The 21,383-nt window shown below is 51.0% G+C and overlaps 1 protein-coding gene across 1 annotated transcript in view; it reads right to left on the bottom strand.

Annotated features, from left to right (window-relative positions):
- Positions 1–17,963, bottom strand: part of LOC121555773 (E3 ubiquitin-protein ligase RNF19A) — a gene marked incomplete at its 3' end in the record, with an annotated part of 36,046 nt that extends 18,083 nt beyond the window's left edge. Inside the window, exons 1-2 of the mRNA XM_045214128.1 lie at positions 17,201–17,963; positions 371–579 (exon numbers count right to left, since the gene is read on the bottom strand). Of these exons, the coding sequence (XP_045070063.1) occupies positions 371–579; positions 17,201–17,835 (844 nt within the window). The remainder of the gene's footprint in view (positions 1–370; positions 580–17,200) is intronic.
- Between the last annotated feature and the right edge of the window lie 3,420 nt (positions 17,964–21,383).

Below are 21,383 nucleotides of genomic sequence, written 5' to 3'. Positions count from 1 at the left end.
ATGAGGGAAAAAACTAATTTCATCCATTTTAGAATAAGGCTGTAACGTAACAAAATGTGGAAAAAGGGGTCTGAATACTTTCCGAATGCACTGTATCCCAGTTGAGAACCTTGTTTGTTATTCTGTCCTCTGACATATTGATAACACGGATCCATAACACATAATCCATAAGCCGAAACGAGTCCCCATCGGGTTCTTTTCCGCCAGACCTGTAGCAGCAGACTGATCACCTATGGTTAAAATAGCCTACTTAAAGTAATGAAAGTAACTTTAAGAAGTTTAAAACAACGTATTTACATCTTGTTTTCAAAGTTTGTATTTGGTTCAAAGCATTCGATTAGACCTAAACCTCAACTGGAGTGGGTGTTACCTGCAGCACCACTCTCCTGGCTGTAGCTAAGAGACGAGGAGCTGAAGGCACGCAGCCTCAGGCTCTGGGCTCTCTGCTGCCGGGCGGCGTCACACGTCTGGTTGGGGTGCCACAGCTGCTTACAGTGGTAGCAGAACTCTGTGCCGCACCCCTCACGCCCACACGTGATCTTAGGACAGCTGGCACAGCCAAAGGCAATGACTGCATACCTGGGGGGACAAAACAGAGGTACAAACAGGTCAGGGTTACATCTTGACTGCAGGAGAGAAATGGATACAATGCAATCTGTGCTCAATGTGCAGGAGTCTGGAAACCCCTGTTTCTATCTGTTCATTCATTCAGATTCCTCAAATCTAGCAGTACTAATGTATACGGACGAAGCCATCGATCACGTGACACCATTCATTCCTATGTGAAGACTGAATAGCGCATGGGCAATTTCACGGTAACGGAATTACGCTGAGACTCAAGATTTTTCACTTTAAAATGTATGCCAAGCAATGGATTTAGTTTTGCATACATTTCAAAGTGAGAAATCTGAGTCTCAGTGCATGCATTTGAAGCCAAGGAAGTGATGTTGCAGGCTAGCTCAGTGCTGCCCCCTCTCATTGAGTAACTCAAGTTGAAGGCCGACCAGGGTACTGCAGGCTGCCGTTAGCTACTAAATTATCCTTAGAACTTCTGTGTGCAATTTTAAAATAATCAGTGCAAGGAAATATATCTGGTTTATTAGAAGCAATTATTGGTACCATGATTGTCTTTGAAATGTGTATTTATTCACACACAGATTGACCACGAAGATAGCCATTTACCCATTCACTATAACAGGGGATCCTGTTTTCTGCTAACAATGTCTGCAGTACTACGGTCGGCCTTGAACTTCGTGGCTTCAATGAAAGGGGGCAGTCTTTCAGCTGGCCAGAACACAACAGCCCCCCAGAGAGTCTCCAGGCTGGATCAGTGGTGATGTGAGGCTGGATCAGTGGTGATGTGAGGCTGGATCAGTGGTGATGTGAGGCTGGATCAGTGGTGATGTGAGGCTGGATCAGTGGTGATGTGAGGCTGGATCAGTGGTGATGTGAGGCTGGATCAGTGGTGATGTGAGGCTGGATCAGTGGTGATGTGAGGCTGGATCAGTGGTGATGTGAGGCTGGATCAGTGGTGATGTGAGGCTGGATCAGTGGTGATGTGAGGCTGGATCAGTGGTGATGTGAGGCTGGATCAGTGGTGATGTGAGGCTGGATCAGTGGTGATGTGAGGCTGGATCAGTGGTGATGTGAGGCTGGATCAGTGGTGATGTGAGGCTGGATCAGTGGTGATGTGAGGCTGGATCAGTGGTGATGTGAGGCTGGATCAGTGGTGATGTGAGGCTGGATCAGTGGTGATGTGAGGCTGGATCAGTGGCAGGGCTTAACATTTACACTCGCCAAATGCGGGTCAATTTAGGTATTGGCAGTTAAGGATGTCTATTTCACCAGCCACATTGGCGGGTGCTCAATTTGCAAGGTCCTATGAATAAAAATAGTTCCAAGTAAAGTACGAGCGCAGGTGTGAGTTGGGGTTGGAGAAACTTTTGCTGCTTTGTTTCAGATGCACAAAGAAACACACATCCTAGAACCCACCTCGCGCAGCGGCGCTGTGTGCAATGAGTGAAGCGCTGATAGATTCATTTTTGGAGACGCTGAGCACAGGCATAAAACTCCCGCCCTTAAATGGGCAGCTAAACATATTGTCTGATATTTTGATTAAAAGACAAAACAATTATTAAATTGAGTAATATACCACATTACTAATATATTTCTTGTTTTAGAAACATTACAAAGCATGGCCATCCATTATTTTTTATTAAATGTTGTGTTTTTTGATGTAATTAAGGCGAAAAAATATTTTAGCTGGTAAAAAATTCTGAGTGGCTGGTAGATTTTGTAATCTACCTGCCACAGTGGCTGGTGAATCAAAAAGTTAATTTTAGGCCCTGATCAGTAGTTATGGAGCAGGAGAAGGAGGAGGAGGAGGAGAAGGAGGAAGAGGAGGAGGAGGAGGAGCAGGAGCAGGAGGAAGGCGCCATCAGGAGGAAACAGAGATGGTTTAACCATCAGAAGGAAACAGAGATGGTGTAACCATCAGAAGGAAACAGATGGTTTAACCATCAGGAGGAAACAGAGATGGTGTAACCATCAGGAGGAATGCTCTGATGTCCTCTATGGGCCACTGAGGAGCAGTAAGTCTGGAGGTCTAATGTATTCTCCTGCATCATCTGATCTGGGACCAGTCACAGTGCTGCTGCTGCTCCATAGCCAGCGAAACAGACTGAGGGTAGCCTTATGGCTGTCTGCAGGGGCGCAACTTTGGTTTTAGAAGTGGGGGGGGACAATTATTATATATATATTAATCTAGGTCAGAGAAACACTCCTAAACAGCCTACCCGACCGCTCTGAGGCGTCCGCATGGTCCTAAAGCACATCATTGCCTCGTTTTGTATCACATTCCCATGCTAAAACTGGAGGGGGGACAAAAATGCTATTTCAGAATGTGGGGGGACATGCCCCCGTCTCCGTCCCCCCCGTCCCCAGTGAAAGTTGCGCCCCTGGTTGTCTGTCCTGCAGCTGGTGGCAGTACAGAGATGCATTAGGCTTCAACACTAGGAACCAGACTGACTGTGTGGACTGTACCAAACAGCAGTAGGCTTCAACACTAAGAACCAGACTGACTGTGTGGACTGTACCAAACAGCAGTAGGCTTCAACACTAGGAACCAGACTGACTGTGTGGACTGTACCAAACAGCAGTAGGCTTCAACACTAGGAACCAGACTGACTGTGTGGACTGTACCAAACAGCAGTAGGCTTCAACACTAAGAACCAGACTGACTGTGTGGACTGTAACAAACAGCAGTAGGCTTCAACACTAGGAACCAGACTGACTGTGTGGACTGTACCAAACAGCAGTAGGCTTCAACACTAGGAACCAGACTGACTGTGTGGACTGTAACAAACAGCAGTAGGCTTCAACACTAAGAACCAGACTGACTGTGTGGACTGTAACAAACAGCAGTAGGCTTCAACACTAGGAACCAGACTGACTGTGTGGACTGTAACAAACAGCAGTAGGCTTCAACACTAGGAACCAGACTGACTGTGTGGACTGTAACAAACAGCAGTAGGCTTCAACACTAAGAACCAGACTGACTGTGTGGACTGTAACCAACAGCAGTAGGCTTCAACACTAGGAACCAGACTGACTGTGTGGACTGTACCAAACAGCAGTAGGCTTCAACACTAGGAACCAGACTGACTGTGTGGACTGTACCAAACAGCAGTAGGCTTCAACACTAGGAACCAGACTGACTGTGTGGACTGTACCAAACAGCAGTAGGCTTCAACACTAAGAACCAGACTGACTGTGTGGACTGTAACAAACAGCAGTAGGCTTCAACACTAGGAACCAGACTGACTGTGTGGACTGTAACAAACAGCAGTAGGCTTCAACACTAAGAACCAGACTGACTGTGTGGACTGTAACAAACAGCAGTAGGCTTCAACACTAAGAACCAGACTGACTGTGTGGACTGTAACAAACAGCAGTAGGCTTCAACACTAAGAACCAGACTGACTGTGTGGATAGCTCTAACTGTGCTCTGCTGAGGGAAAAGAAAGTTCCAGCTAACTCAAACCATTCCTGAAGAGAAGGACATGGCTGCCAGCAGCTTAAGAGCAGCAGGATGAACACAGCCAAGCAAGGAGGCCTGAACACCGTCTGGCTATAAAGACAGAGGGGATAGACAGCCAAGCAAGGAGGCCTGAACACCGTCTGGCTATAAAGACAGAGGGGATAGACAGCCAAGCAAGGAGGCCTGAACACCGTCTGGCTATAAAGACAGAGGGGATAGACAGCCAAGCAAGGAGGCCTGAACACCGTCTGGCTATAAAGACAGAGGAGATACACAGCCAAGCAAGGAGGCCTGAACACCGTCTGGCTATAAAGACAGAGGGGATACACAGCCAAGCAAGGAGGCCTGAACACCGTCTGGCTATAAAGACAGAGGGGATACACAGCCAAGCAAGGAGGCCTGAACACCGTCTGGCTATAAAGACAGAGGGGATACACAGCCAAGCAAGGAGGCCTGAACACCGTCTGGCTATAAAGACAGAGGGGATAGACTGGGGGACTACAGAGGCTGGAAAGTATGTAGTGTGTTTCTGAAGTCGTCTCAGTAGCCAATGAAAGCAGAAACGGACCCATTGAACTGCCTGCATGCTATGAAATGATTCTCCTGAGTGTAGTGTATGCAGTGGTGGGAAAAAGTGCCCAATTGTCATACTTGAGTAAAAGTAAAGATACCTTAATAGAAAATGACTCAAGTAAAAGTCACCCATTAAAATACTACTTGAGTAAAAGTATTTGGTTTTAAATATACTTAGGTATCAAAAGTAAAAAAATTGTGTGGTTAAAGTGGTTATCCCACTGGCTATAGGGTGAATGCACCAACTTGTAAGTCGCTCTGGATAAGAGCGTCTGCTAAATGACGTAAATGTAAAATGTAAATGTAACCATGACGCTTTCTCCTGTTCATTCATTAGCTGCCTGACCCCATTTCAACGCTTCCTTGTCTAGCTAAGATTCTTCAATCCTTGGTAAATGTACAACTTTGCTGTTCTTTATCTGACAGATGTATTTTGAATGTAAATCAAATTGGGGTTTAGGCCTGGGCATATGACTATTACAGCAACCACTTTAGTTGTTAATCATCTTGTCAACGCTTTAGACACTAAAATGAAATGTGCTGCTTTGTTTGTGGACCTGTCAAAAGCATTTGATAATGCTATTTTATTGAACAAATTGCCCTTGATAGGCCTGAGCTCTGACGCCTGTCCATGGTTTCATGATGATCTTAGTGACAGAACTCAGGCCATCGTGATTGATGGGGTTAAGTCTGAATTTCATAAAGGTGTACCACAGGGGTTGATTTTTGGGACCTGTTCTCTTCACTATTTATATAAACACCATTGGTCAATCTGTTAAATTTAAACTACATCTATGAAGTGATACTACTATGTATGCTATTGCCCCGACTGTTGATCTGGCTGTGTCAAAACTACGGTCAGATTTTATAGCTATGCAGGAATCCCTTGCTGATTTAAAACTAGTGCATGTTGTTTTTAAAAACTCTCCATCCCTCCCTGTCCCTGTCCATCCCTCCCTGTCCCTGTCTCTGTCCATCCCTCCCTGTCCATCCATCCCTGTCCCTGTCTCTGTCCATCCCTCCCTGTCCATCCCTCCCTGTCCCTCCCTCCCTGTCCCTGTCTCTGTCCATCCCTCCCTGTCCTCCCTCCCTGTCCATCCCTCCCTGTCCCTTTCCCTGTCCATCCCTCCCTGTCCCTCCCTCCCTGTCCCTGTCCCTGTCCATCCCTCCCTGTCCCTGTCCCTGTCCATCCCTCCCTGTCCATCCCTCCCTGTCCATCCCTCTCCCTGTCCCTCCCTCCCTGTCCCTTTCCATCCCTCCCTGTCCATCCCTCCCTGTCCATCCCTCCCTGTCCCTGTCCCTGTCCATCCCTCCCTGTCCCTCCCTCCCCTGTCCATCCCTCCCTGTCCCTGTCCCTGTCCATCCCTCCCTGTCCCTTTCCCTGTCCATCCCTCCCTGTCCATCCCTCCCTGTCCCTGTCCCTGTCCATCCCTCCCTGTCCCTGTCTCTGTCCATCCCTCCCTGTCCCTCCCTCCCTGTCCCTGTCCATCCCTCCCTGTCCCTGTCCATCCCTCCCTGTCCCTGTCTCTGTCCATCCCTCCCTGTCCCTGTCTCTGTCCATCCCTCCCTGTCCATCCCTCCCTGTCCCTGTCTCTGTCCATCCCTCCCTGTCCCTTCCCTCCCTGTCCCTGTCCATCCCTCCCTGTCCCTCCCTCCCTGTCCCTCCCTGTCCCTGTCCCTGTCCATCCCTCCCTGTCCCTGTCCATCCCTCCCTGTCCCTTTCCCTGTCCATCCCTCCCTGTCCCTGTCTCTGTCCATCCCTCCCTGTCCCTCCCTCCCTGTCCCTGTCCATGGTCTTCACTGATGATCCCTTAGTGACAGAACTCAGGCCATCGCTGGTCACTGTTCCTAAAGGTGTACCACGTTGATCTCTCCTGTTCTCTTCACTATTTATCACCATTGGTCAATCTGTTAAATCTGTACTACATCTATGACGTGACTACTATGTATGCTATTGCCCCTGACTGTTGATCTGGCTGTGTCCCTGTCGATTTCTATGCAGATCCCTTGCTGATCTAAACCCTAGTGCATGTTGTCTCTCCATCCCTCCCTGTCCATCCCTCCCTGTCCCTGTCTCTGTCCATCCCTCCCTGTCCATCCCTCCCTGTCCCTGTCTCTGTCCATCCCTCCCTGTCCCTGTCCATCCATCCCTGTCCCTGTCTCTGTCCATCCCTCCCTGTCCATCCCTCCCTGTCCATCCCTCCCTGTCCCTTTCCCTGTCCATCCCTCCCTGTCCCTCCCTCCCTGTCCCTGTCCCTGTCCATCCCTCCCTGTCCCTGTCCCTGTCCATCCCTCCCTGTCCATCCCTCCCTGTCCATCCCTCCCTGTCCCTCCCTCCCTGTCCCTTTCCATCCCTCCCTGTCCATCCCTCCCTGTCCATCCCTCCCTGTCCCTGTCCCTGTCCATCCCTCCCTGTCCCTCCCTCCCTGTCCATCCCTCCCTGTCCCTGTCCCTGTCCATCCCTCCCTGTCCCTTCCCTGTCCATCCCTCCCTGTCCATCCCTCCCTGTCCCTGTCCCTGTCCATCCCTCCCTGTCCCTGTCTCTGTCCATCCCTCCCTGTCCCTCCCTCCCTGTCCCTGTCCATCCCTCCCTGTCCCTGTCCATCCCTCCCTGTCCCTGTCCATCCCTCCCTGTCCCTGTCTCTGTCCATCCCTCCCTGTCCCTCCCTCCCTGTCCCTGTCCATCCCTCCCTGTCCCTGTCCATCCCTCCCTGTCCCTGTCCATCCCTCCCCTGTCCCTCCCTCCCTGTCCCTCCCTGTCCCTGTCCCTGTCCATCCCTCCCTGTCCCTGTCCATCCCTCCCTGTCCCTTTCCCTGTCCATCCCTCCCTGTCCCTGTCTCTGTCCATCCCTCCCTGTCCCTCCCTCCCTGTCCCTGTCCATCCCTCCCTGTCCCTGTCCCTGTCCATCCCTCCCTCCCTGTCCCTGTCCATCCCTCCCTGTCCATCCCTCCCTGTCCATCCCTCCCTGTCCCTGTCCCTCCCTCCCTGTCCCTGTCCATCCCTCCCTGTCCCTCCCTCCCTGTCCCTGTCCATCCCTCCCTGTCCATCCCTCCCTGTCCATCCCTCCCTGTCCCTGTCCATCCCTCCCTGTCCCTGTCCATCCCTCCCTGTCTCTGTCCCTCCCTCCCTGTCCCTGTCCCTGTCCATCCCTCCCTGTCCATCCCTCCCTGTCTCTGTCCCTCCCTCCCTGTCCCTGTCCGTCCATCCCTCCCTGTCTCTGTCCCTCCCTCCCTGTCCCTCCCTCCCTGTCCCTGTCCCTCCCTCCTCCCTGTCCATCCCTCCCTGTCCCTGTCCATCCCTCCCTGTCCCTCCCTCCCTGTCCCTGTCCATCCCTCCCTCCTGTCCATCCCTCCCTGTCCCTGTCCATCCCTCCCTGTCCCTGTCCCTGTCCATCCCTCCCTGTCCCTGTCCCTGTCCATCCCTCCCTGTCCCTGTCCCTGTCCATCCCTCCCTGTCCATCCCTCCCTGTCCCTGTCCATCCCTCCCTGTCCCTGTCCATCCCTCCCTGTCCCTGTCCATCCCTCCCTGTCCCTGTCCATCCCTCCCTGTCCCTGTCCCTCCCGTCCATCCCTCCCTGTCCCTGTCCCTCGTCCATCCCTCCCTGTCCCTTGCCCTGTCCATCCCTCCCTGTCCATCCCTCCCCTGTCCCTGTCCTCCCTCCCTGTCCCTGTCCATCCCTCCCTGTCCCTGTCCATCCCTCCCTGTCCCTGTCCCTCCCTCCCTGTCCCTGTCCATCCCTCCCTGTCCCTGTCCATCCCTCCCCGTCCATCACTCCCTGTCCCTGCCTATCCCTGTCTGTCCCTCCCTCCCTGTCCGTCCCTCCCTGTCCCTCCCTCCCCGTCCCTCCCGTCCATCCCTCCCTATCCCTCTCCATCCCTCCCTGTCTGTCCCTCCCTGTCCGTCCCTCCCTCCCTATCCCAGCCTCGTGGTACAACAGACACCCTGGGCCTGGCTTTCTGCCAACACCCAGTCAGGAAGGGAATTAGCTAACAACTTTAAACAGAACAACATGACTAGGGGATTACTAAGTGTCCTGTATGGCAGAGCCAGGCAGGCAGGCAGGTAGAGAACACTGGGGACAAACCGGACAGAGAGAATGGATCTACAGCGCCTTCAGAAAGTATTCATACATTTACATTTTAGTCATTTAGCAGACGCTCTTATCCAGAGCGACTTACAGTTAGACCCCTTGACTTATTCCACATTTTGTTGTGTTACAGCTTGAATTCAAAATGGATTAAATATGTTTTTCCCCTCACCCATCTAAACACAATACCCCATAATGACAACGTGAAAACACGTTTTTAGATTATTCTTTTTTTTAAATTGAAAATGAAATACAGCAATATCTAAAATGCATAAGTATTCACACCCCTTTGTTATGACAATCCAAACTGAGCTCAAGTGCATCCAACTTCCTTTGATCATCCTTGAGATGTCACGATTTATAAAGAAACCCTCCTGTCTATATAAGGTCCCACAGTTGACAGTGCATGTCAGAGCAGAAACTATACCATGAAGTCCAAGGAACTGTCCATAGATCTCTGTGATGAGGCATATATCTGGGGAAGGGTATAAAACTATTTCTAAAGTGTTGAAAGTTTCCAAGAGTACAGTTAAATCATTAGGAAATGGAAAAAAATATGGAAATACCCAGACTGCCTAGAGCTGGCCGTCCGACCAAACTGAGCAACCGGGAAAGAATGACCTTGGTCAGGGAAGTGACCAAGAACCCAATGACCACTCTGACAGAACTACAGAGTTCCTTGGCTGAGATGTGAGAACCTACCAGAAGGACAACAGTCTCTCCCTCACTTCACCAATCTGGGAATTATGGGAGAGTGGCCAGACGGAAGCATCTCCTGAGAAAAGGGCAGCACGCCTGGAGTTAAGAAAAGACACGTGAAAGACTCTGATCATAAAGGCAAAATATTCTGTGGTCTGATGAGACAGAAATGTAACTCTTTGACCCGAATGCAAAGCGCCATGTCTGGAGAAAACCAGGCACAGCTCATCACCCGTCTAACACCATCCCTACCGTGAAGCATGGTGGTGGCATCATCATGCTATGGGGATGCTTTTCAGCGGCAGGGACTGAGAGACTGGTAAGGATAGAGGGAACAATAAATGGAGCCAAATACAGGAAAATCCTTGATGAGAACCTACTTCAGAATGCAAATTACCTTAGACTGGGGCGAAGATTTAAATTCCATCAGGACAATGACCCCAAGCATAAAACCAAAGCAACGCTGGAATGGCTTTAGAACAAGAATGTGAAAGTCCTTCAGTGGTCCAGCCAAAGCCCAGACTTGAATCCCATTGAAAATCTGTGGAAAGACTTGAAGATTGCTGTTCACTGCCGCTCCCCATCTAACAGAGCATGAGAAAATCTGCAAGGAAGAATGGGAGAAAATTCCCAAACCCAGATGTGCAAAGCCGATACAGGCATACTGAAGACGACTCAAAGCTGTAATCGCCGCCAAAGATGCTTCTACAAAGTATCGACTCAGGGGTGTGAATACTTATGTAAATGAGATATTTCTGAATTTCAAATAAAAAATAATAAAAAATAAAACCATTTCTATAAACATGTTTTCACTTTGTCATTATGGGTATTGTGTGTAGATGGGTGAGGGGGAAAATAAATGTAATCCATTTTGTATTCAGGCTGTAACACAACAAAATGTGGAATAAGTCAAGGGGTATGAATACTTTCTGAAGGCACTGACCCTGCATTGCTGCCACACGCAACACTCGGAGCCAGGCCAGCCTGCAGCATCACGCTGATGATATAATATATAGGCCAGCCTGCAGCATCACGCTGATGATATAATATATAGGCCAGCCTGCAGCATCACGCTGATGATATAATATATAGGCCGGCAGGTAGCCTAGCGGTTAAGAGCGCTGGGCCAGTAACCAAAAGTGGCTGGTTCGAATCCCCGAGCAGACTAGGTTAAAAAAATCGATCGATGTGCCCTTGAGCAAGGCACTTAACCCTAATTGCTCCTGTAAGTCGCTCTGGATAAGAGCATCTGCTAAATGACAAAAAATGTCAAATGTAAATGTCATGTGATGGAGTTAACACAGTAGGCTAATGGATGGACCATCTGCCCTCGACTCTCTCTCACCAGAGTGAGGCCTCATCTCTCCTTTCCTGCTCCGTCCTCTCCTTTCCAGCAGGTCAATGACAAAAAGACAGCATCCATTCCTACTGAGCCAGCAGGTATCGAGTCCAACTGGAGGAAGAGGACTGGGAGGAGGGTTGAGTGGTGGTTTGGCCCATAGTGAGACAGGGAGAAGAGGACTGGGAGGAGGGTTGAGTGGTGGTTTGGCCCATAGTGAGAAGAGGACTGGGAGGAGGGGTTGAGTGGTGGTTTGGCCCATAGTGAGACAGGGAGAAGAGGACTGGGAGGAGGGTTGAGTGGTGGTTTGGCCCATAGTGAAACAGGGAGAAGAGGACTGGGAGGAGGGTTGAGTGGTGGTTTGGCCCATAGTGAAACAGGAGAAGAGGACTGGGAGGAGGGTTGAGTGGTGGTTTGGCCCCATAGTGAGACAGGGAGAAGAGGACTGGGAGGAGGGTTGAGTGGTGGTTTGGCCCATAGTGAAACAGGGAAGAGGACTGGGAGGAGAGTTGAGTGGTGGTTTGGCCCATAGGGAGAAGAGGACTGGGAGGAGGGTTGAGTGGTGGTTTGGCCCATAGTGAGACAGGGAGAAGAGGACTGGGAGGAGGGTTGAGTGGTGGTTTGGCCCATAGTGAAACAGGGAGAAGAGGACTGGGAGGAGGGTTGAGTGGTGGTTTGGCCCATAGTGAAACAGGGAGAAGAGGACTGGGAGGAGGGTTGAGTGGTGGTTTGGCCCATAGGGAGAAGAGGACTGGGAGGAGGGTTGAGTGGTGGTTTGGCCCATAGTGAGACAGGGAGAAGAGGACTGGGAGGAGGTTGAGTGGTGGTTTGGCCCATAGTGAGACAGGGAGAAGAGGACTGGGAGGAGGGGTTGAGTGGTGGTTTGGCCCATAGTGAAACAGGGAGAAGAGGACTGGGAGGAGGGTTGAGTGGTGGTTTGGCCCATAGTGAGACAGGGAGAAGAGGACTGGGAGGAGGGTTGAGTGGTGGTTTGGCCCATAGTGAGACAGGGAGAAGAGGACTGGGAGGAGGGGTTGAGTGGTGGTTTGGCCCATAGTGAGACAGGGGAGAAGAGGACTGGGAGGAGGGTTAGGGTGGTTTGGCCCATAGTGAGACAGGGAGAAGAGGACTGGGAGGAGGGTTGAAGTGGTGGTTTGGCCCATAGTGAGACAGGGAGAAGAGGACTGGGAGGAGGGTTGAGTGGTGGTTTGGCCCATAGTGAGACAGGGAGAAGAGGACTGGGAGGAGGGTTGAGTGGTGGTTTGGCCCATAGTGAGACAGGGAGAAGAGGACTGGGAGGAGGGTTGAGTGGTGGTTTGGCCCATAGTGAGACAGGGAGAAGAGGACTGGGAGGAGGGTTGAGTGGTGGTTTGGCCCATAGTGAGACAGGGAGAAGAGGACTGGTGGTTTGGCCCATAGTGAGACAGGGAGAAGAGGACTGGGAGGAGGGTTGAGTGGTGGTTTGGCCCATAGTGAGACAGGGAGAAGAGGACTGGGAGGAGGGTTGAGTGGTGGTTTGGCCCATAGGGAGAAGAGGACTGGGAGGAGAGTTGAGTGGTGGTTTGGCCCATAGGGAGAAGAGGACTGGGAGGAGGGTTGAGTGGTGGTTTGGCCCATAGTGAGACAGGGAGAAGAGGACTGGGAGGAGAGTTGAGTGGTGGTTTGGCCCATAGTGAGACAGGGAGAAGAGGACTGGGAGGAGGGTTGAGTGGTGGTTTGGCCCATAGTGAGATAGGGAGAAGAGGACTGGGAGGAGGGGTTGAGTGGTGGTTTGGCCCATAGTGAGACAGGGAGAAGAGGACTGGGAGGAGGGGTTGAGTGGTGGTTTGGCCCATAGTGAGACAGGGAGAAGAGGACTGGGAGGAGGGTTGAGTGGTGGTTTGGCCCATAGTGAGACAGGGAGAAGAGGACTGGGAGGAGGGTTGAGTGGTGGTTTGGCCCATAGTGAGACAGGGAGAAGAGGACTGGGAGGAGGGTTGAGTGGTGGTTTGGCCCATAGTGAGACAGGGAGAAGAGGACTGGGAGGAGGGTTGAGTGGTGGTTTGGCCCATAGTGAAACAGGGAGAAGAGGACTGGGAGGAGGGTTGAGTGGTGGTTTGGCCCATAGTGAGACAGGGAGAAGAGGACTGGGAGGAGGGTTGAGTGGTGGTTTGGCCCATAGTGAGACAGGGAGAAGAGGACTGGTGGTTTGGCCCATAGTGAGACAGGGAGAAGAGGACTGGTGGTTTGGCCCATAGTGAGACAGGGAGAAGAGGACTGGTGGTTTGGCCCATAGTGAGACAGGGAGAAGAGGACTGGGAGGAGGGTTGAGTGGTGGTTTGGCCCATAGTGAGACAGGGAGAAGAGGACTGGGAGGAGGGTTGAGTGTGTGGTTTGGCCCATAGTGAGACAGGGAGAAGAGGACTGGTGGTTTGGCCCATCATGTTGCCAGCCTCTCTCCTGCTCCAGCCCTCTACTCTTAACACATAGCTCCACCAATCACAGAAGGGCTAAAGTTAAGCTGGAACCATTGGCCCCTCCCTCCCAGAGCTGATTGGCTGCTCCAACATGTGTGTGTTCTCCTCAGTCAGTCCCTCTACAGGCTGGTTCCCATATCCCCTCTAACCAGCAGTGCTTTCAGCTGCACGGTGAACCAGGACAGTAATACAGAGCTGCTGTTAGTGGTAGACATCACATGAAATGTTGTCCACTACTTGGGAAATGTTCAGTGAGTCAGAGACAGCACGTTGTTGCGCCAGGCACCAAGCAACCAGCAGCCTGAGCCCTGTGGTGCCATCTCTTCATACCAGCAGCCTGAGCCCCGTGGTGCCATCTCTTCATACCAGCAGCCTGAGCCCCTGTGGTGCCATCTCTTCATACCAGCAGCCTGAGCCCTGTGGTGCCATCTCTTCATACCAGCAGCCTGAGCCCTGTGGTGCCATCTCTTCATACCAGCAGCCTGAGCCCTGTGGTGCCATCTCTTCATACCAGCAGCCTGAGCCCTGTGGTGCCATCTCTTCATACCAGCAGCCTGAGCCCTGTGGTGCCATCTCTTCATACCAGCAGCCTGAGCCCTGTGGTGCCATCTCTTCATACCAGCAGCCTGAGCCCTGTGGTGCCATCTCTTCATACCAGCAGCCTGAGCCCTGTGGTGCCATCTCTTCATACCAGCAGCCTGAGCCCTGTGGTGCCATCTCTTCATACCAGCAGCCTGAGCCCTGTGGTGCCATCTCTTCATACCAGCATATATATATGATCTGCTATAGGACGCCAAGTGTAGACTGGCACTATCTGGAGAATATTGGCTGTAGTACCCATTACAATATCAGTTCCCATTGGCTGTAGTGACCATAACAATATCAGTTCCCATTGGCTGTAGTGACCATAACAATATCAGTTCCCATTGGCTGTAGTGACCATTACAATATCAGTTCCCATTGGCTGTAGTGACCATAACAATATCAGTTCCCATTGGCTGTAGTGACCATAACAATATCAGGTCCCATTGGCTGGTAGTACCCATAACAATATCAGTTCCCATTGGCTGGTAGTACCCATAACAATATCAGTTCCCATTGGCTGTAGAGACCATAACAATATCAGTTCCCATTGGCTGTAGTGACCATTACAATATCAGTTCCCATTGGCTGTAGTGACCATAACAATATCAGTTCCCATTGGCTGTAGTGACCATAACAATATCAGTTCCCATTGGCTGTAGAGACCATAACAATATCAGTTCCCATTGGCTGTAGTGACCATTACAATATCAGTTCCCATTGGCTGTAGTGACCATAACAATATCAGTTCCCATTGGCTGTAGTGACCATAACAATATCAGTTCCCATTGGCTGTAGTGACCATAACAATATCAGTTCCCATTGGCTGGTAGTACCCATAACAATATCAGTTCCCATTGGCTGTAGAGACCATAACAATATCAGTTCCCATTGGCTGTAGAGACCATAACAATATCAGTTCCCATTGGCTGTAGTGACCATTACAATATCAGTTCCCATTGGCTGTAGAGACCATAACAATATCAGTTCCCATTGGCTGTAGAGACCATAACAATATCAGTTCCCATTGGCTGTAGTGACCATAACAATATCAGTTCCCATCGGCTGTAGTGACCATAACATTGTGGCAATAACAAGGAAAGCCAAAGTACCAAAAGGCAGGTCCTAAAGTAATTTAGAAGAGATCATACAAAAACATTTCTCAGGACTCTTTATAATAATAATAATAATAATAATAATATGCCATTTAGCAGACGCTTTTATCCAAAGCGACTTACAGTCATGCGTGCATACATTTTTTTTTGTGTGTGGGTGGTCCCAGGGATCGAACCCACTACCTTGGCGTTACAAGCGCCGTGCTCTACCAGCTGAGCTACAGAGGATGTAAAACATGTATGTTGGTCTGATGTGTGTAAGGAAGAGAATCCAGATGCAGCACTTGGGGGAGTATTTGTAAAATTATTCTAGCTAGTTGTTGACAAGCATGCACCTGTTAAACTTCCTGTGAGATCTGTTGGAGCCCTCAGGATCGATGAACTGAAGAATGGTTCAAAGAAATGACGCAAAAAAGGTGGTCAACAAGTCAGGCTGCTCAGCTGACTGGTTGACATACTGGCAATTGAGACATTTTGTAACTAAAATTCCATTACCAAAACAAGATAAATTACTTAAAAACTATGGAAAAAGACTTCAGCACCTTAAATAATATTATGGGTGGAAAACCCAATTCATCTCTATCGTTCATTGAAGTTGATGGGTCATTTAAAGCTTTTGATATAGCCAATCATTTCAATGACTTTCACTAGTAAAGTGGACAAACAGAAGTGAAGTGTAGACAGCCTAGATGGAAACTATCTAGACTGGCAGCAGACTGATCCCACCCCTATTTGCTATGTCTTTAACCAAAGCCTAAAGGAGTGTGTCCCTAGGCGTGGAAGGAAACCGTAAAGCACCCTTTGCTGAGTAACAGCCGACCAAATCGGTTTGCTGCCTGTTCTTAGTAAACGGATGGAGAGGATTGTGTTTGACCAAATACAATGCTATTTTTTTAAGAACAAGTTAACTACTGACTTTCAGCATGCATATAGGGAAGGGCACTCAACTTATACTGCACTGGCTCAGATGACTGATTGGCTAAAATAAATGCATAATAAGATGATAATTGGAGCTGTATTGGTTGATTTCAGTTCAGCCTTTGATGTTATTTATCATAATTTGTTATTTAAAAAACTTTTTTTTAAAAACGTATTATGGCTTCACATCACCTGCCATCACATGGTTGGAGAGTTACTTATCCAATAGAACTCCGAGGGGGGCCTCCCGAGTGGCGTCACTACAGACCCGGGTTCGATCGCCCAGCGTCGACCGGGTTAGGGGAGGGTTTGGCCGGCCCGGATGTCCTTGTCCCATCGCGCTCTAGAGACTCCTTGTGGCGACTCGTGTCAGTGTTTCCTCCGACACATTGGTGCGGCTGGCTTCCGGGTTAAGCGAGCAGTGTGTCAAGAAGCAGTGCGGCTTGGCAGGGTCGTGTTTTGGAGGACGCATGGCCTTCGACCTTCGCCTCTCCCGAGTCCGTACGGGAGTTGCAGCGATGGGACAAGACTGTAACTACCAATTGGATATCACGAAATTGACACACTGCTCACTTAACCCGGAAGCCAGCCACTCGGCAGGCTCCAGCACTAAAATAATTTGTATGTCATTACTTCATAATGCATTTACTGTTTTAATAATCGAAACTGAAATTTTAAAAACGTGAATCATTTTTTTTTTTTATCGAACAGACTTCAAAATGCACTAAATCACTCAGCACTACTAATTGCACAATGGCTTTAAAGCTAAACAATGCAGTCAGCACACTGCAGGCCTGACTGCCTGGCCAGCCCTACTCTGCTCACTGCAGGCCTGACTGCCTGGCCAGCCCTACTCTGCTCACTGCAGGCCTGAATGCCTGGCCAGCCCTACTCTGCTCACTGCAGGCCTGACTGCCTGGCCAGCCCTACTCTGCTCACTGCAGGCCTGACTGCCTGGCCAGCCCTACTCTGCTCACTGCAGGCCTGACTGCCTGGCCAGCCCTACTCTGCTCACTGCAGGCCTGACTGCCTGGCCAGCCCTACTCTGCTCTATTGTTCCACTGAGGCAGGCCAGGCAGCAGGCTGGCAGAGGTCCAGACACACAGCTGGAGGTCACAGGCTAGCATACACTCCCTCTCCTCTCTCTAACACAGAGAGATTACTGGCCAGGGAAATGGAGGGACAAACAGAGCTCAGGCTTAGATGAAAACATCCCTGGTTTCAGGGACAGAAAATGCTGAATTTATACTCATATCTAAGACTGGGCTTAGACCATAATAGGATTTCAAATCCATTGCCAAACGTGCTAATATTGTTAGACGCAAAATGATTTCATCTGATCCAGAAATCTCAGTGTGGCCCGCCCTGTGTGTCTGAGCTTAGGATCTTACCCGCAGTCGGGGGTGGGGCACCAGCGGCAGTCAGGGTCAGCCACCAGCCATCGCCTCAACATGAACTCCTCATACTTCTCCATGAGGGGCTGGTCTCCCAGGATGATGCGGATGTCGTGGGGGTTGAACCGCTCGGAGCACTCTGGACAGCTGATGTTGACGCGCGACTCACTGATCTCTATCCGCAAGTACTGGCGCAGGCAGTCCGCACAGGAGCGGTGGTGGCAGGTCATGATGTCTGGGAAACTGTCCCTGGAGTGGCGTAGAAGGCACAGCGGGCACTCCAGCAGCTCTGGACCCCGGGAGGAAGAAGAGGAGGAGGAAGATGAGGCCACTAGGGAGGAGGTGCAGGCAGCTCCTGCCACTGAGTAGGCAGAGTTCTTATCGTTTAGCATGAGGTCTGAGTGGATGCTGTCTATGCTGGCGATGGCATCTCCTCCTCCTCCTCCTCCTCCTCCTCGGAGCTCCTTGGACTTCCTCTTGGGCTCCCGGCGCCGTCTGAACAGGTTCCCCAGGGACAGACGTCTCTTCTTGGGGGCCTTCTTGACGGAGGGCAGGCTGACTGAGGAGGAGGTGGAGGACTGAAGGTCCCGGTCAGAGCCCATGGCGTGGTCCTTCTGGAGGCTCATCATCATGTTGTCTCCAGAGGGGGGCGCTGCCCAGGGTTAGGGAGGCCGGGGAGAGGGAGAGACTGGGGGGGGGGCGCTGCCCAGGGTTAGGGAGGCTGGGAACAGGGAGAGACTGAGGTGGGTGGGGTTGTGGACAGTGGGAGGGAGGGAGGGAGGGAGGGGGGAGGGGGGTCAGGGTGGGGGACAGGTGTCTAGTGGGGCACAGGGTTTAAGCCATGGCGTTCTCGTCAGTCCTTTCCTGGGTCTCCGGGGCTCAGAGGGGCCTGAGGATAAAAGAGAAGAGAAGGAAACAAAGTATCTGTTAACAATTATTCAAACACCAAGCATCTACATGTGGAACGTTAACTACATGTTTCTACAATTAAACAAAGATACACTCCACATCTGGAGTCATCGTTTCAATCATCGGATGAACTAGAGAAGCCGGTGACTGTGATAAACTCCTCAATGCCATCTGATTAACTCCGGAACATGTTCCAGTCTGAGCTAGCGAAACAGTCCTGTAGCTTAGCATCCGCTTCATCGGACCACTTCCGTACTGAGCGTGTCACTGGTGCTTCCTGTTTGAGTTTTTGCTTGTAAGCAGGAAATCAGGAGGATAGAGTTGTGGTTAGATTAGCCAATTGGAGGGTGAGGGGGAGCTCTGTGTGTGTGGGGTAAAGGTGATCTAGAGTTTTTTCGCCTCTAGTTGCAAAGGTGACATGCTGGTAGAAAACAGATTTCATTTTTCTTGCATTAAAGTCCCCGGCCACTAGGAGCGCCGCCTCTGGATGAGCGTTTTCTTGTTTGCTTACGGCCCTATACAGCTGGTTGAGTGAGGTCTTAGTGCCAGCATCGGTTTGTGGTGGTAAATAGACAGCTACGAAAAATTGTAATATATGGTGTACAATTTATCATAAGGTATTCAGGCGAGCAGAACCTCGAGACTTCCTGAATATTAGAGATCGCGCACCAGCTGTTGTTAACAAAGAGACACACAACTCCCCCCCTGAGTTTACCAGAAGCTTCCGTTCTGTCCTGCTGATGTATAGAAAAATGTGCTCGATTTATATTGTCCATGTCCTTGTTCAGCCACGACTCTGAGAAACAGGATGTTAGTTCTTCAGGTCCCGTTGATAGGATAGTCTCGAACGGAGCTCGTCCAGTCTACTCTCCAGTGATCGCACGCTCGCCAATAGAACGAACGGTAGAGGCGGTTAATCCACTCGCAGACGAAGTCTCGTCAGGTATCCCGCACGCCAGCCTCTAGAACACGCCCTCTTCCTTTTACGAGTGTCTGGGATTTGGGCCTGGTCCGCGGATGAGCAGTATGTCCTTCACCACCTGGGTGTCATTACTAAACACAGTTGGCCCCAGATGTCTGGGTGTCATTACTAAACACAGTTGGCCCCTGATGTCTGGGTGTCATTACTAAACACAGTTGGCCCCTGATGTCTGGGTGTCATTACTAAACACAGTTGGCCCCTGATGTCTGGGTGTCATTACTAAACACAGTTGGCCCCTGATGTCTGGGTGTCATTACTAAACACAGTTGGCCCCAGATGTCTGGGTGTCATTACTGAACACAGTTGGCCCCTGATGTCTGGGTGTCATTACTGAACACAGTTGGCCCCAGATGTCTGGGTGTCATTACTAAACACAGTTGGCCCCAGATGTCTGGGTGTCATTACTGAACACAGTTGGCCCCAGATGTCTGGGTGTCATTACTGAACACAGTTGGCCCCAGATGTCTGGGTGTCATTACTAAACACAGTTGGCCCCAGCAGCAGTGTGTAGTGTGTAATATCCACACTACTGTCTCTCTAAGCTCAAGTGTAATATGTGTTATGGAGAATTTCACAGCTCACTGTGTTCTCTGGAGCCATGCATGAAAACATCACACCGTTACACACACACACACACACACCGTTACACACACACACACACACACACACACACAAGATACTGAGGAGATCCCAACACCAGTGAGCCAGACAGAACCCAACGATACTGAGGAGATCCCAACACCAGTGAGCCAGACAGAACCCAACGATACTGAGGAGATCCCAACACCAGTGAGCCAGACAGAACCCAACGATACTGAGGAGATCCCAACACCAGTGAGCCAGACAGAACCCAACGATACTGAGGAGATCCCAACACCAGTGAGCCAGACAGAACCCAACGATACTGAGGAGATCCCAACACCAGTGAGCCAGACAGAACCCAACGATACTGAGGAGATCCCAACACCAGTGAGCCAGACAGAACCCAACGATACTGAGGAGATCCCAACAGCAGTGAGCCAGACAGAACCCAACGATACTGAGGAGATCCCAACAGCAGTGAGCCAGACAGAACCCAACGATACTGAGGAGATCCCAACACCAGTGAGCCAGACAGAACCCAACGATACTGAGGAGATCCCAACACCAGTGAGCCAGACAGAACCCAACGATACTGAGGAGATCCCAACACCAGTGAGCCAGACAGAACCCAACGATACTGAGGAGATCCCAACACCAGTGAACCCAACTACACTACGTGCAGTTACACCCATTTCTCTTCTTAGGGGGGCTGACTAGTCTTCTGTCCTCTGCCAGGCCACAAACAGCGGAGCTGAAAGCGACACAGATCACTCTGTAATCATGATTCATTAGAGGAAAATGTAATAACCAGAATCATCCCACTCCATACCAGCCCTCTCTTAACGGAGCCGTTTTCTAGGAGACCAACAGGAGGGCTAAGTATGTAGGCCATGTAGATGATGTATCCCTGGGGAGTGGACTGTGGCCAGTAACCACCAGGGAGGCATTCTACCAATGATACAGTATATTAACCCTAGATAACTGACAGAGGGCGCTGTTCTAAAGCCACCACACAGGGAGGAGAGACTGGCAGGGCCCACAGTGAGGAGAGGAGAGACTGGCAGGGCCCACAGTGAGGAGAGGAGAGACTGGCAGGGCCCACAGTGAGGAGAGGAGAGGAGAGACTGGCAGGGCCCACAGTGAGGAGAGGAGAGACTGGCAGGGCCCACAGTGAGGAGAGGAGAGGAGAGACTGGCAGGGCCCACAGTGAGGAGAGGAGAGGAGAGACTGGCAGGGCCCACAGTGAGGAGAGGAGAGACTGGCAGGGCCCACAGTGAGGAGAGGAGAGGGAGAGACTGGCAGGGCCCACAGTGAGAGAGGAGAGGAGAGACTGGCAGGGCCCTACAGTAAGGAGAGGAGAGGAGAGACTGGCAGGGCCCACAGTGAGAGAGGAGAGGAGAGACTGGCAGGGCCTACAGTGAGGAGAGGAGAGGAGAGACTGGCAGGGCCCACAGTGAGGAGAGGAGAGGAGAGACTGGCAGGGCCCACAGTGAGGAGAGAGAGGAGAGACTGGCAGGGCCTACAGTGAGAGAGAGGAGAGGAGAGACTGGCAGGGCCCACAGTGAGGAGAGGAGAGACTGGCAGGGCCCACAGTGAGGAGAGGAGAGGCTGGCAGGGCCCACAGTGAGGAGAGGAGAGACTGGCAGGGCCAGAGAGAGAGGGGGCTAGGAGAGAGAGAGAGAGAGAGAGAGAGAGAGGAGAGAGAGA

Source organism: Coregonus clupeaformis, unplaced genomic scaffold (genome assembly GCF_020615455.1).
Source record: "Coregonus clupeaformis isolate EN_2021a unplaced genomic scaffold, ASM2061545v1 scaf0200, whole genome shotgun sequence".
NCBI lineage: Eukaryota > Metazoa > Chordata > Actinopteri > Salmoniformes > Salmonidae > Coregonus > Coregonus clupeaformis.
This window is presented reverse-complemented; position numbering and strand designations above follow the sequence as displayed.